Here is a 15480-nt window from a genome sequence, read left to right as displayed (position 1 = left end):
GTCTTCCCTGCCATGCAACATGTGGGGCCTGCTCTGGTCCAGCCTCAACATAGTGCACAGAGTGTGGGGTGATTAACGGATTTTTCAGATACTTAAATCCTCCAACCTCCAGCTGCCTTACCTCCTGCCCGACGGAAACATACGGAGATAATTAAACAATGATCTGCACAGATTGCCCTGTTGGATGTGCGGCATGCGATAAATTGGGCAACTGCACTTCTTGCACGGTGGATGGTGTCAACTATTTTAAGCAGCCCAATGAAAACAAGTGCAAAACTACATGCCCTCAGGGATATTTCCAAGCCTCTAACTTCGCATGCATTGAGTGCGTTTCAGGATGGGGAAATTGGGATGGGTCAACAATTCAGGCTTGTGCGTCGAGTTGTCATACAGGATGTGGTAAATGTTTGAGCGCTAGCAACACATCTTGCTCTTCTTGCATCAATAACCACTATTTACAGCCCTTATCTACAATCTGCCACACGACTTGCCCAGTAGGATACTATGAAGGTCCTAGTGCTAACTGTCTTCCCTGCCATGCAACATGTGGGGCCTGCTCTGGTCCAGCCTCAACATAGTGCACAGAGTGTGGGGTGATTAACGGATTTTTCAGATACTTAAATCCTCCAACCTCCAGCTGCCTTACCTCCTGCCCGACGGAAACATACGGAGATAATTAAACAATGATCTGCACAGATTGCCCTGTTGGATGTGCGGCATGCGATAAATTGGGCAACTGCACTTCTTGCACGGTGGATGGTGTCAACTATTTTAAGCAGCCCAATGAAAACAAGTGCAAAACTACATGCCCTCAGGGATATTTCCAAGCCTCTAACTTCGCATGCATTGAGTGCGTTTCAGGATGGGGAAATTGGGATGGGTCAACAATTCAGGCTTGTGCGTCGAGTTGTCATACAGGATGTGGTAAATGTTTGAGCGCTAGCAACACATCTTGCTCTTCTTGCATCAATAACCACTATTTACAGCCCTTATCTACAATCTGCCACACGACTTGCCCAGTAGGATACTATGAAGGTCCTAGTGCTAACTGTCTTCCCTGCCATGCAACATGTGGGGCCTGCTCTGGTCCAGCCTCAACATAGTGCACAGAGTGTGGGGTGATTAACGGATTTTTCAGATACTTAAATCCTCCAACCTCCAGCTGCCTTACCTCCTGCCCGACGGAAACATACGGAGATAATTAAACAATGATCTGCACAGATTGCCCTGTTGGATGTGCGGCATGCGATAAATTGGGCAACTGCACTTCTTGCACGGTGGATGGTGTCAACTATTTTAAGCAGCCCAATGAAAACAAGTGCAAAACTACATGCCCTCAGGGATATTTCCAAGCCTCTAACTTCGCATGCATTGAGTGCGTTTCAGGATGGGGAAATTGGGATGGGTCAACAATTCAGGCTTGTGCGTCGAGTTGTCATACAGGATGTGGTAAATGTTTGAGCGCTAGCAACACATCTTGCTCTTCTTGCATCAATAACCACTATTTACAGCCCTTATCTACAATCTGCCACACGACTTGCCCAGTAGGATACTATAAAGGCCCTAATTTCATATGCTTAAAATGTAACGATAACTGCTTATCCTGCGAAACATCAAGCACAAACTGTATTGCATGCGGAATTCAAGGCATCAGTGAACTATTCTTAAATGGAAGCATTTGCGTGCCTTCATGTGCCGAAGGATACTATGGAAGTGCAACCCATTTATGTATTGAATGCGAAGTAGGATGCGCGAGATGCTATGGGGCTGGTTTGACGGCCTGCACCAAGTGCGAGTACGACACTCCCAATTCCGTTGGCTATTTCAAAAAAGCGAACATCGATATTTGCACTCTAAGCTGCGACCCAGGGTTTTACGAGTAGTCAGTCGGCTACATTTGCGCGCCGTGTCATCAGTCATGTGCGACATGTGGCACATCGGCAACTGACTGTGACGCCTGCAGAAATGTGACAGGCATTGTTTACTACCATTTGGCCGACTACTGCTACGCCCTTTGCCCAGAACGCTACTACGGCGACTCCTCTGACAATCGTTGTAAGCCCTGCAGCCTCAAATGCAAAACCTGCTTCGGAAGCGGCGACGACGAGTGCTCCTCCTGCAGAATGGAAGCAAGCACAAACTACTTCCTTAAGTATGGCACGAGCACGTGCATTGCTATTTGTCCCGAAGGCCAATTCCCGAACACCACTTCCCTTCGATGCCAAATGTGCGACTCGGAGTGCCGAACGTGCAACATTCTGAGCAATAACTGCACTTCCTGCGACGATGTTTATGGGTTCGAAGTCTTTTTAGAGAACTTCAAATGTGTTCAGAAGTGCGCTGATAACTACTACGAGCGCCTGACTGCCGGGGACAACCAATGCACTCAGTGCGCAGATGGATGCCAACTTTGTGTCGGAGGTACGATTAACGACTGTTTAAGTTGCCGAACTGCGAACGACGGTATTACCAAATACTATAAGGTGATTGGCTAAAACACTTGCTCAGTGGGCTGCCCTCGAGGACAATTCATCGACGCGAGCATCGATTTCAGATGCCAGCCTTGCGCGAGCGAATGCGGAGACTGCATTACTTCGGCTAAGAACTGTGTGGCCGTCGAAGGGTGCGACACTTCACTATACTATTACAGTGTGAATAGCAGCTGTATCACCAAATGCCCTGATGGGTATTTCGAAGACGAAGTGACGGCAGAGTGCACTTAATGTGACGGCGGATGCGAACTGTGTTACGGGTCCGGCTTAAACCAGTGCACGAAATGCCGTCGGGATCCGGACACATTGACCTATTACTATAAAAGAATTAATCTCGATTCATGCACGGATCATTGCATCACCGGACAGTATGAAGAGCCAACAGGACTTCTCTGCGTCGCCTGCCACCCATCTTGCGCCGCATGTGACACATCGGCAACTGACTGTGACACCTGCAGAAACGTGACGGGCATTGTTTACTACCATTTGGTCGACTACTGCTACGCCCTTTGCCCAGAGCGCTACTACGGCGACTCCTCTGACAATCGTTGTAAGCCCTGCAGTCTCAAATGCAAAACCTGCTTCGGAAGCGGCGACGACGAGTGCTCCTCCTGCAGAATGGAAGCGAGCACAAACTACTTCCTTAAGTATGGCACGAGCACGTGCATTGCCGTTTGTCCCGAAGGCCAATTCCCAAACACCACTTCCCTTCGATGCCAAATGTGCAGTTCGAATTGCCTAACTTGCGAAACTACATCGAACAATTGCCTCACTTGCTACATGGAAGCTGGGGCCTTCGTTTTCAAACAGGGCACAAAATGCGTTCAGAACTGTGTCGGAAAGTTCTACGAAGATATGACTGATAAGGAGTGCCTGCCTTGCGCAACGGGTTGCCTGACTTGCGAGGGTCCAGCATTGACTGAATGCTTCTCCTGCGAGGGCAGCCACTACAAGATCGCGGATAAGAACGAGTGCGCGACTGTCTGTCCAAACGGCCAATTCATTTCAGGCCGCCGCGCCTCCCAATGTGACTTCTGCTCTCATCCTTGCACTACATGCCAAGGAGCAGCCAATAACTGCACTGTGACCGAGCGCTGTGCTGATTTCTACTATTTTCACAATACCACCTTCAGCTGCATCTCTACATGTCCCGTCGGCCAGTACGGGACGACTCGACTGGGTTCTGTGAAACGTGCGCGGCCGGATGCGCGAGATGCTATGGCGCTGGTTTGACGGCCTGCACCAAGTGCCAGTACGACACTCCCAATTCCGTTGGCTATTTCAAAAAAGCGAACCTCGATATCTGCACTCTAAGCTGCGACCCAGGGTTTTACGAGTAGTCAGTCGGCTATATTTGCGCACCGTGTCATCAGTCATGTGCGACATGTGGCACATCCGCAACTAACTGTGACGCCTGCAGAAATGTGACAGGCATTGTTTACTACCATTTGGCCGACTACTGCTACGCCCTTTGCCCAGAACGCTACTACGGCGACTCCTCTGACAATCGTTGTAAGCCCTGCAGTCTCAAATGCAAAACCTGCTTCGGAAGCGGCGACGACGAGTGCTCCTCCTGCAGAATGGAAGCAAGCACAAACTACTTCCTTAAGTATGGCACGAGCACGTGCATTGCTATTTGTCCCGAAGGCCAATTCCCGAACACCACTTCCCTTCGATGCCAAATGTGCGACTCGGAGTGCCGAACGTGCAACATTCTGAGCAATAACTGCACTTCCTGCGACGATGTTTATGGGTTCGAAGTCTTTTTAGAGAACTTCAAATGTGTTCAGAAGTGCGCTGATAACTACTACGAGCGCCTGACTGCCGGGGACAACCAATGCACTCAGTGCGCAGATGGATGCCAACTTTGTGTCGGAGGTACGATTAACGACTGTTTAAGTTGCCGAACTGCGAACGACGGTATTACCAAATACTATAAGGTGATTGGCTAAAACACTTGCTCAGTGGGCTGCCCTCGAGGACAATTCATCGACGCGAGCATCGATTTCAGATGCCAGCCTTGCGCGAGCGAATGCGGAGACTGCATTACTTCGGCTAAGAACTGTGTGGCCGTCGAAGGGTGCGACACTTCACTATACTATTACAGTGTGAATAGCAGCTGTATCACCAAATGCCCTGATGGGTATTTCGAAGACGAAGTGACGGCAGAGTGCACTTAATGTGACGGCGGATGCGAACTGTGTTACGGGTCCGGCTTAAACCAGTGCACGAAATGCCGTCGGGATCCGGACACATTGACCTATTACTATAAAAGAATTAATCTCGATTCATGCACGGATCATTGCATCACCGGACAGTATGAAGAGCCAACAGGACTTCTCTGCGTCGCCTGCCACCCATCTTGCGCCGCATGTGACACATCGGCAACTGACTGTGACACCTGCAGAAACGTGACGGGCATTGTTTACTACCATTTGGTCGACTACTGCTACGCCCTTTGCCCAGAGCGCTACTACGGCGACTCCTCTGACAATCGTTGTAAGCCCTGCAGTCTCAAATGCAAAACCTGCTTCGGAAGCGGCGACGACGAGTGCTCCTCCTGCAGAATGGAAGCGAGCACAAACTACTTCCTTAAGTATGGCACGAGCACGTGCATTGCCGTTTGTCCCGAAGGCCAATTCCCAAACACCACTTCCCTTCGATGCCAAATGTGCAGTTCGAATTGCCTAACTTGCGAAACTACATCGAACAATTGCCTCACTTGCTACATGGAAGCTGGGGCCTTCGTTTTCAAACAGGGCACAAAATGCGTTCAGAACTGTGTCGGAAAGTTCTACGAAGATATGACTGATAAGGAGTGCCTGCCTTGCGCAACGGGTTGCCTGACTTGCGAGGGTCCAGCATTGACTGAATGCTTCTCCTGCGAGGGCAGCCACTACAAGATCGCGGATAAGAACGAGTGCGCGACTGTCTGTCCAAACGGCCAATTCATTTCAGGCCGCCGCGCCTCCCAATGTGACTTCTGCTCTCATCCTTGCACTACATGCCAAGGAGCAGCCAATAACTGCACTGTGGCCGAGCGCTGTGCTGATTTCTACTATTTTCACAATACCACCTTCAGCTGCATCTCTACATGTCCCGTCGGCCAGTACGGGGACGACTCGACTGGGTTCTGTGAAACGTGCGCGGCCGGATGCGCGAGATGCTATGGCGCTGGTTTGACGGCCTGCACCAAGTGCCAGTACGACACTCCCAATTCCGTTGGCTATTTCAAAAAAGCGAACCTCGATATCTGCACTCTAAGCTGCGACCCAGGGTTTTACGAGTAGTCAGTCGGCTATATTTGCGCACCGTGTCATCAGTCATGTGCGACATGTGGCACATCCGCAACTAACTGTGACGCCTGCAGAAATGTGACAGGCATTGTTTACTACCATTTGGCCGACTACTGCTACGCCCTTTGCCCAGAACGCTACTACGGCGACTCCTCTGACAATCGTTGTAAGCCCTGCAGCCTCAAATGCAAAACCTGCTTCGGAAGCGGCGACGACGAGTGCTCCTCCTGCAGAATGGAAGCAAGCACAAACTACTTCCTTAAGTATGGCACGAGCACGTGCATTGCTATTTGTCCCGAAGGCCAATTCCCGAACACCACTTCCCTTCGATGCCAAATGTGCGACTCGGAGTGCCGAACGTGCAACATTCTGAGCAATAACTGCACTTCCTGCGACGATGTTTATGGGTTCGAAGTCTTTTTAGAGAACTTCAAATGTGTTCAGAAGTGCGCTGATAACTACTACGAGCGCCTGACTGCCGGGGACAACCAATGCACTCAGTGCGCAGATGGATGCCAACTTTGTGTCGGAGGTACGATTAACGACTGTTTAAGTTGCCGAACTGCGAACGACGGTATTACCAAATACTATAAGGTGATTGGCTAAAACACTTGCTCAGTGGGCTGCCCTCGAGGACAATTCATCGACGCGAGCATCGATTTCAGATGCCAGCCTTGCGCGAGCGAATGCGGAGACTGCATTACTTCGGCTAAGAACTGTGTGGCCGTCGAAGGGTGCGACACTTCACTATACTATTACAGTGTGAATAGCAGCTGTATCACCAAATGCCCTGATGGGTATTTCGAAGACGAAGTGACGGCAGAGTGCACTTAATGTGACGGCGGATGCGAACTGTGTTACGGGTCCGGCTTAAACCAGTGCACGAAATGCCGTCGGGATCCGGACACATTGACCTATTACTATAAAAGAATTAATCTCGATTCATGCACGGATCATTGCATCACCGGACAGTATGAAGAGCCAACAGGACTTCTCTGCGTCGCCTGCCACCCATCTTGCGCCGCATGTGACACATCGGCAACTGACTGTGACACCTGCAGAAACGTGACGGGCATTGTTTACTACCATTTGGTCGACTACTGCTACGCCCTTTGCCCAGAGCGCTACTACGGCGACTCCTCTGACAATCGTTGTAAGCCCTGCAGTCTCAAATGCAAAACCTGCTTCGGAAGCGGCGACGACGAGTGCTCCTCCTGCAGAATGGAAGCGAGCACAAACTACTTCCTTAAGTATGGCACGAGCACGTGCATTGCCGTTTGTCCCGAAGGCCAATTCCCAAACACCACTTCCCTTCGATGCCAAATGTGCAGTTCGAATTGCCTAACTTGCGAAACTACATCGAACAATTGCCTCACTTGCTACATGGAAGCTGGGGCCTTCGTTTTCAAACAGGGCACAAAATGCGTTCAGAACTGTGTCGGAAAGTTCTACGAAGATATGACTGATAAGGAGTGCCTGCCTTGCGCAACGGGTTGCCTGACTTGCGAGGGTCCAGCATTGACTGAATGCTTCTCCTGCGAGGGCAGCCACTACAAGATCGCGGATAAGAACGAGTGCGCGACTGTCTGTCCAAACGGCCAATTCATTTCAGGCCGCCGCGCCTCCCAATGTGACTTCTGCTCTCATCCTTGCACTACATGCCAAGGAGCAGCCAATAACTGCACTGTGGCCGAGCGCTGTGCTGATTTCTACTATTTTCACAATACCACCTTCAGCTGCATCTCTACATGTCCCGTCGGCCAGTACGGGGACGACTCGACTGGGTTCTGTGAAACGTGCGCGGCCGGATGCGCGAGATGCTATGGCGCTGGTTTGACGGCCTGCACCAAGTGCCAGTACGACACTCCCAATTCCGTTGGCTATTTCAAAAAAGTGAACCTCGATATCTGCACTCTAAGCTGCGACCCAGGGTTTTACGAGTAGTCAGTCGGCTATATTTGCGCACCGTGTCATCAGTCATGTGCGACATGTGGCACATCGGCAACTGACTGTGACACCTGCAGAAACGTGACGGGCATTGTTTACTACCATTTAGTCGACTACTGCTACACCCTTTGCCCAGAACGCTACTACGGCGACTCCTCTGACAATCGTTGTAAGCCCTGCAGTCTCAAATGCAAAACCTGCTTCGGAAGCGGCGACGACGAGTGCTCCTCCTGCAGAATGGAAGCGAGCACAAACTACTTCCTTAAGTATGGCACGAGCACGTGCATTGCCGTTTGTCCCGAAGGCCAATTCCCAAACACCACTTCCCTTCGATGCCAAATGTGCAGTTCGAATTGCCTAACTTGCGAAACTACATCGAACAATTGCCTCACTTGCTACATGGAAGCTGGGGCCTTCGTTTTCAAACAGGGCACAAAATGCGTTCAGAACTGTGTCGGAAAGTTCTACGAAGATATGACTGATAAGGAGTGCCTGCCTTGCGCAACGGGTTGCCTGACTTGCGAGGGTCCAGCATTGACTGAATGCTTCTCCTGCGAGGGCAGCCACTACAAGATCGCGGATAAGAACGAGTGCGCGACTGTCTGTCCAAACGGCCAATTCATTTCAGGCCGCCGCGCCTCCCAATGTGACTTCTGCTCTCATCCTTGCACTACATGCCAAGGAGCAGCCAATAACTGCACTGTGGCCGAGCGCTGTGCTGATTTCTACTATTTTCACAATACCACCTTCAGCTGCATCTCTACATGTCCCGTCGGCCAGTACGGGGACGACTCGACTGGGTTCTGTGAAACGTGCGCGGCCGGATGCGCGAGATGCTATGGCGCTGGTTTGACGGCCTGCACCAAGTGCCAGTACGACACTCCCAATTCCGTTGGCTATTTCAAAAAAGCGAACCTCGATATCTGCACTCTAAGCTGCGACCCAGGATTTTACGAGTAGTCAGTCGGCTACATTTGCGCGCCGTGTCATCAGTCATGTGCGACATGTAACACGTCACCTACAGATTGTTCAACATGCGCGAATGTTACAGGGATTGTATTTTACAGATTAGGAACTTAATGCCTTTCAGTTTGCCCGTTTGGCAAGTTCGGCATCGATAGTACAAATCTTTGCTAATCTTGTCATGAAGCGTGTACGAGCTGTGAGAATTCACAAATTAATACCTGTTATACATGCGGTAATGTATCGACGGTATTATATTATCTTCAATTCGAGACTAAAACATGTGTTAGTGTTTGCCCAGAGGGTCAGTATGCAAATTCTACTTCTCACAAATGCTTACTTTGTGATTCAAACTGCGCAACATGTGAAGTAGAACCAAAAAATTGTACTACTTGCTACCTTGTCAACGGGTACTATGTGTATCTCGACAACAATATATGCATCCAAAGCTGTCCAACTCACCAATTTTAGAATACTTATAATCATAGATGTACAAACTGTTCTGATGGATGCTTAACTTGCACAGGCCCAGCACTCTCAAACTGCCAAACATGCAAAAATCATCCCGATACTAGACCCTTTTATAAAGTGATTGGCTCAACTTTGTGCGCTCCTTCCTGCCCTGTTGGCCAGTTCATCGACGCAAATGTTCCTCATTAGTGCCAGCCTTGTGCTCCTCAGTGCGAGGCATGTTAGACTCTCGCAGATCATTGCATCTTAACTTCAGGATGTAAAGCTGGATTCTTTTACTATAATACAACTAGTTCTTGTGTGAATTCCTGTGTTGTGGGGCTATATGCAGATGTAATCAGCGGGTTTTGCTAATTGTGCGCTGTGGGATGTTTGACATGCAGTGGTAGCACTCAGCAATAATGCCAATCGTGTGGAATCAACCGTGAAAATTCTTCTTAAATATTTTATAAGAGGCTCTCACTAAACTAATGCGTTCTGGATTGCCCCGATGGAGAGTTTGAGTTGAATTTAGGAGGATACTTTTGCAGTAAATGCCATTAATCATGTGAAACTTGTGATCTCAACGCAACAAACTGCCAGACTTGTACGAATGTCACTGGCATTGTATATTATCAATATGGCAGCAAATGTGTTTCAAAATGTCCCGCTAGTTTTTATGGAGCGTAATCCAATAATTGGTGCAATCCGTGCCATGAGGGATGTGCAACTTGCTTTGGCCCCTTGAATACTCAATGCTATACATGTCGCACTACCATCTCTTCAACCCCGATCTCCTACTATTTATCTTATGGCACTGAATAATGTGTCACTGAGTGCCTCGAGGGACAATATGAAAATTTGACCAACCATCGTTGCATGGTCTGCGACTCTAATTGTAAAGCCTGCGATATTAACGGCAGAAACTGTACTTAATGTTTCTTAAATAATGGCCAATATGTCTTCTTAGAGAATAATATATGTGTTCAAAATTGTATCAATGGCTTCTATTAGAATTTTACCTACTTCACATGCGATCCATGCGCAAACGGATGCGCGATTTGCAATGGTCCGCTTCTGACTGATTGTTCGAGCTGCTCAGATTATGGAGGCTCATCATATTATAAGGATCGCAACACAAACACCTGTGCTTTAACTTGTCCTACTGGGCAATACATCAATACCAATTCTCCAAATATTTGTCAGTACTGCTCTCCTCAATGCATTTTCTGCGAAACAACGCCTGGAAATTGTGTTGGGTCATATGGATGTGCCTAAAACTACTTTTTCTTTGCTCCTACCAACAATTGCATGCTTGTTTGCCCAAACTAATACTATGCGGACAAAGTGACGACATTCGATTGTCTTGAATGCGAAAACGGATGCTCAAGGTGCCATGGACCTGGGCTCTTTAATTGTACGAAGTGCTAAATAAATCCTGTGAGTTCGATACCCTTCTATAAGAAGATATACACTGATGAGTGCACTGCAGATTGCCCACCTGGGGAATTCGAAGTCTCTGCCTCATTAATATGTGAAAAATGTCACCAGTCTTGTGTACTATGCAACACTTCTTCTTTCGACTGCCAGTAGTGCAAAAACTCAACTGGAATTACTTATTACTATTATAACAATGAATGCCTGGTCAGCTGCCCCTCCTCATATTGGGGCTATGCGACTGATAACACCTGCGAGCCATGTCGGCCTCAATGCCCTCTTTGTTACGGCAACACCACAGAATAGTGCTACTCCTGCACACAGTTAGGACAAGTTTAGTACTATCTACAATTTAATACGACCTATTGTGTGACTGAATGCCCGTATGGCCAGTACGAAAATGTGACATCGCATACTTGCAGGCTCTGTAATATAAACTGTGCGACATGCGATCTCACGAGCACCAACTGCACTACATGCACATACGTGAATACAATAAACATCGTGTATTTAATGAATTGGGTCTGTGTTACATATTGCCCCAATGGATACTGGGAGAACAGCATTTCAGACCTAGACCATCTCTGCTCCCCATGCCACGCATACTGCTCCCAATGTGTTGGCCCCAGCAACATCCAGTGCCAGTTCTGCGCAAACACCACAGACACTAATGGTGTTGCAACCCGCTACTACAAGGATCTATACTCCACAACATGCAACCCAACCTGTCCTAATGGCCAGTTCATAGCAGCAACCCAGCCTAATTTCTGTGTGCCATGTAATTCTTCTTGCCTGCTCTGTGTTGATGAGTCAATAAAGTGCTCGAAGTGCTCATTCGGGTTTTTCCTTTTTGTCCCCAACAACTTGTGCACAGTGCAATGTCCAACTGGATACTTCAATGATTATACGCTCACTTCCAATAACTACTATTGCACTGCCTGCACTCCAGGCTGCTTCAGCTGCATCGGAATCGGGCTCAGTGCATGCACATCTTGCCAGAACTTTACAAACCCTGACAACAATGCACATATTATTTATTATAAGCATCAAACTCTCAACGAATGCGTTACTTAATGTATCGGCGGCTACTATGGAAGAGCATTGACTAATAAGTGCGAACTCTGTCAACAGGGATGTGTTTCTTGTGTTAACGATTTAAGTTAGTGCACAGCTTGCAAGCCTTCGGGAGGTTTTGACTATTTCAAGTAAATGGACTAAAATGCATGTGTCCGAACATGTTCCAATGGTGCTTATGGTAATCCTGCAACTTATTCCTGTATTCCCTGTCCTTATTTTTCATACCAAGGACAGTGCCTGCTCACCTGCCCTGCAAATACTAATGTGAAAACCGTTTAAGGGAAAACCATCTGCGAAAATTGCTCCACAGTAGATAGAACTTGCCAAGAACAAATTGCCTTTGACTTAAAAACGACTATTTCTGAGGACGGTAAGAATCTCATTCATCAGGTCAAATTGCCAAAAGGACTCGAAGAATCTATAACATAGAAAAATTTAACAGGAGCAACCGTTTATCTCATCAAGAAAAGCAGTAGAAGGTTGCTTAACACTGCCACAGTTCTGACAATTCTCAGCATCAGAATTTAGAGACCTGACAAAATATTCATTACAACAGACACAGAGGAGAATATAGATCTTGATAATTCGGAAATTCAAATAAACTTCCCTGGAGGGTCAATAAGAGCAGCCGATGGGACTCCATATACTTCAACAACTGATGTCTTCGTGCTTGACGATCCTGAATTTAAAGGTCTATACAACGCTCTTGTATATGAAACTGTAGGAGAGTACATACCAGGGATCGTATACATAGCTTTAACCACGGCCTTGCTAATAATGGTGTTGGTCATATCTGAAAAACGCACTCATCATGAGATAATGTCATTCATAATGTTCATTCAGTGCATCGGGTTCTTGAGGATGAAAGGATACCCCTTGGATCATTACGTGTTCGAATTTCTCAAAGGCTTTTCGAACTTCGAACTTAAATGGATCCCGAATATACTGTTCCTGCAGTTCCCAGAAGGATACAGCTAAATTGGACAGCCGAGCGTGTCTTTCGCTCTCCAAGACCATAACTTCATTCGTGGGACAGGCAGTTGCATGCTCGTCTTCCTATTGTTGTCAGGCATATTATTCCTCTACTACCTCTGCAAAAATAAAGAGGAGTTGCACGTGAAGCGCATAAAATAGTGGCAATAGACTTTAATTGAATACTTCTTTGTAATTGTAACATTTTCAGCCGTTTCAGCCTTAGTGTCCCTGACCCTCAACTAAATTCTGTCGAGCATGTAGTTTATGATTTCTTTCCTAGTTGGAGTGCTTATTCTCTTGACCTACATGGCCTACTTGATAATATTTGTGAGGAGACATGTGCCTTATGAGCTGTACAAGATCAACAACCTTTTCAGGGCGACGTGTCTGGCAATAATGAGTGTGAATACCTATGGAGGCCTGATTCCTATGCTCATAATTGAGCTGCTTTTCATTATCGCAGATGTGAAGCTGTACAGAGACATCAAGATTAACAAGAAACTGTACTATGTTGATCGAATCCTGATGATTGCAACTCTGATCGTCGCCACCCTTCTGAACGAATACCTGCCAATCTTAGGAGTGGTGTGTGGCGCAATGGCTGTCTTATTCTTCATCAAAGTCTATTACTGCGCCCTTATGATTCAAGAGTGGGTCCGAGAAAGGACCAAAAAGTAAATCAGTGACCTAGCCCAATCGGAAGCAGTACACGGAAATGTCTCTGAGAAGGATGAAAAGCTCTCGATAGAAGAAGTATCGGCCGGTATTGACAAAAGGAATCAGAGCATGCTGAAGCTCTACCAAAGCAACTCTAAAGATGAGTTCTAATACGAATAAAGCTCTGCTCACCGAAACAACCAAACAATGATCACTGACAAATCTCCGAACAAACTGCTCAATAAGAACTCAACAAGCCCAATGCAAGTAAAAAAGACCACTCCAGGGAAGCTTATTTATGAATCCGAAAGCGAATCAGTATCGGAGGAGAAGAAAGAATAGTACAGCAACTCGTCAGAAGGTGAGCTGGTTATTTACTTGGATCCGGCCGATTACAAAAAATAGTACGAGAAGCCCGAAAAGGACGACCTGCGGAATGAGCGGATTGAGCGCATGGGGATGAGGACGACAGGCAATTTCTATCGGCGTAAAAACATACCTTACAAAAACGATAACATTTAAATCATCAAAGTGGAGCCCGAAGAATCAGAAATCGATCCCAGATAGGATATCTTCAGCGAACAGAGTGACGGCGCAGGGTGGCTGGCCGAAAAGGATAAAAGGAACGACGAAAGAAAGAAAAGAAATATGCCGATCTGGAAAATCATGGATTTAGAAGAAGGCGAACAGGAGCAGCCGAAGAAAGAAGCCGGCAAAAACAATTGATCGATCTTCCTCACAAATAACTCATATGAGAATATGCATATTATCACCAGTCTGCTATATATGGGCATATCGTTGGGTTAATCGCTCCTCCTGGCTTGCATAGCCTCCTTAGCTCGCAGTTTAGGCACGGAATCTGATAGATCCGCAACTATCTTATCCTTACATACTTCTCTCCTTTACTTTCGAAGTTTTATTAAATCAAGATCTACCCCCGCATTTGCAACATCTCCAATATTTACTCGAACAACTCTAAATCGATTGCCTTCTTGATCGCCTACTTCTTGAGCTCGCTTATCGACACCAAGCCATTTACCTTCGAGCCGAGACATTTCGACTTAATCAGGAGTATCAAATCCATATTCTTATTCTTAGACTCCTCCTGCTACTCCTCTTCTTTTTCATGATAAAGAACCCACACATTTTGGTTTTTCTTATCTGCCTTCTTTATTGCTCGGATCAGGTTGTACTCGCCCAATTGATGAAGCTCATCATCCAATTGTTTGGTTGGCAATGAGGTTTTCTTTCTCAGGTCCGTCTTCGTCAGTGGTGCTTACTTGATGAGCCCATAAATCCTCCTGCCAATGGGACTGATATGCTGTTCGAGGTACCTTTTGACTCTTATTTGTTATTATTCGTCCATCCAATTAAATGATAAAAGAAATGTGCCTTTTCATAATAATATAAATATCGAAGCACAATAGCTGATACTTCAAAGCCGGTGCTCGAAGCAACCATTTCCTTCTCTTTAATGCTATTTACTGTCATTTTTAATTTGAAGTCTCTGCTTCTATTAGTGAAGTGTTTATATCTGCGACGCAGAGTTATATATAGGTATTAGTGGACTGAGCTATCTTTGGAGTGGTCGAGGCTGGCAATTTCGACTTTCTTGCAAGCATAGTTGGTTATTTTTTATTCTTTTGAGGTCCCATAGAAGGAATAAGCTCAGAAATTATCTAAAGACTAAATCGGGAACGCAATATTCCAATTTTTCACTAAAATGCTCAAAACTTCATAACTTCTTTTATTCTTAATGATTCCTAAATTTAATGATTTGTAGCTCATCAGTTAAGCTTAGCCAATCGCAAACTTGTTTATCCCATTAACAGACAAATCAATGAATATACATTCAAGTTTATACAATCTAATATTTATCCCACTTTTTCACATTCTTCCATCTAAAACAACCATAAAACGATGGGCTAATTAGTATATAAAATTGGTGAGCTTTACTAATGAAATTATTCACTCACTTACCACTGATTCATTCCATCTATCGTTTGGACTATAACATCTCAAAATTATATTGCTCTAACATCCCAATTAAAATACACGATATTTCAATTGTCTACTTATTAATCGTTAAATATCGAAATTAAATATCGAAATGCGCCCTTCTGGGGTTGGGGTTGGGGTTGGGGTTGGGGTTGGGGTTGGGGTTGGGGTTGGGGTTGGGGTTGGGA

General features: G+C 46.5%; 1 protein-coding gene across 1 annotated transcript; it reads left to right on the top strand.

Moving 5' to 3' along the window:
* Positions 1-1069: 1069 nt before the first annotated feature.
* Positions 1070-8695, top strand: LOC148299549 (cysteine repeat modular protein 2-like). The gene is made up of 10 exons (XM_088275946.1): positions 1070-1113; positions 1964-2389; positions 2951-3164; positions 3321-3473; positions 3626-3819; positions 3913-4338; positions 4900-5769; positions 5863-6288; positions 6850-7719; positions 7813-8695. The coding sequence occupies exons 1-10, from the start codon at positions 1070-1072 to the stop codon at positions 8693-8695; spliced, it is 4506 nt and encodes a 1501-aa protein (XP_088132072.1).
* Positions 8696-15480: the final 6785 nt, after the last annotated feature.

Source organism: Brachycentrus maculatus, unplaced genomic scaffold, assembly GCF_059751285.1.
Source record: "Brachycentrus maculatus isolate JH-2025_06_01 unplaced genomic scaffold, ASM5975128v1 h1tg001090l, whole genome shotgun sequence".
Lineage (NCBI taxonomy): Eukaryota > Metazoa > Arthropoda > Insecta > Trichoptera > Brachycentridae > Brachycentrus > Brachycentrus maculatus.
Note: the sequence above shows the minus strand (reverse complement) of the source record. Positions and strands in the feature narration are given on the sequence as shown.

Bases quoted from the DNA above. Each gene is read 5' to 3' on its own strand.
- LOC148299549 (XM_088275946.1), top strand. From the start codon at position 1,070: ATGTGGGGCCTGCTCTGGTCCAGCCTCAACATAGTGCACAGAGT. The intron at 4,339-4,899 runs GTGCGCAGATGG...TGACACCTGCAG, and splicing joins GGGGACAACCAATGCACTCA to AAACGTGACGGGCATTGTTT. The intron at 7,720-7,812 runs GTTTTACGAGTA...TGACACCTGCAG, and splicing joins ACTCTAAGCTGCGACCCAGG to AAACGTGACGGGCATTGTTT.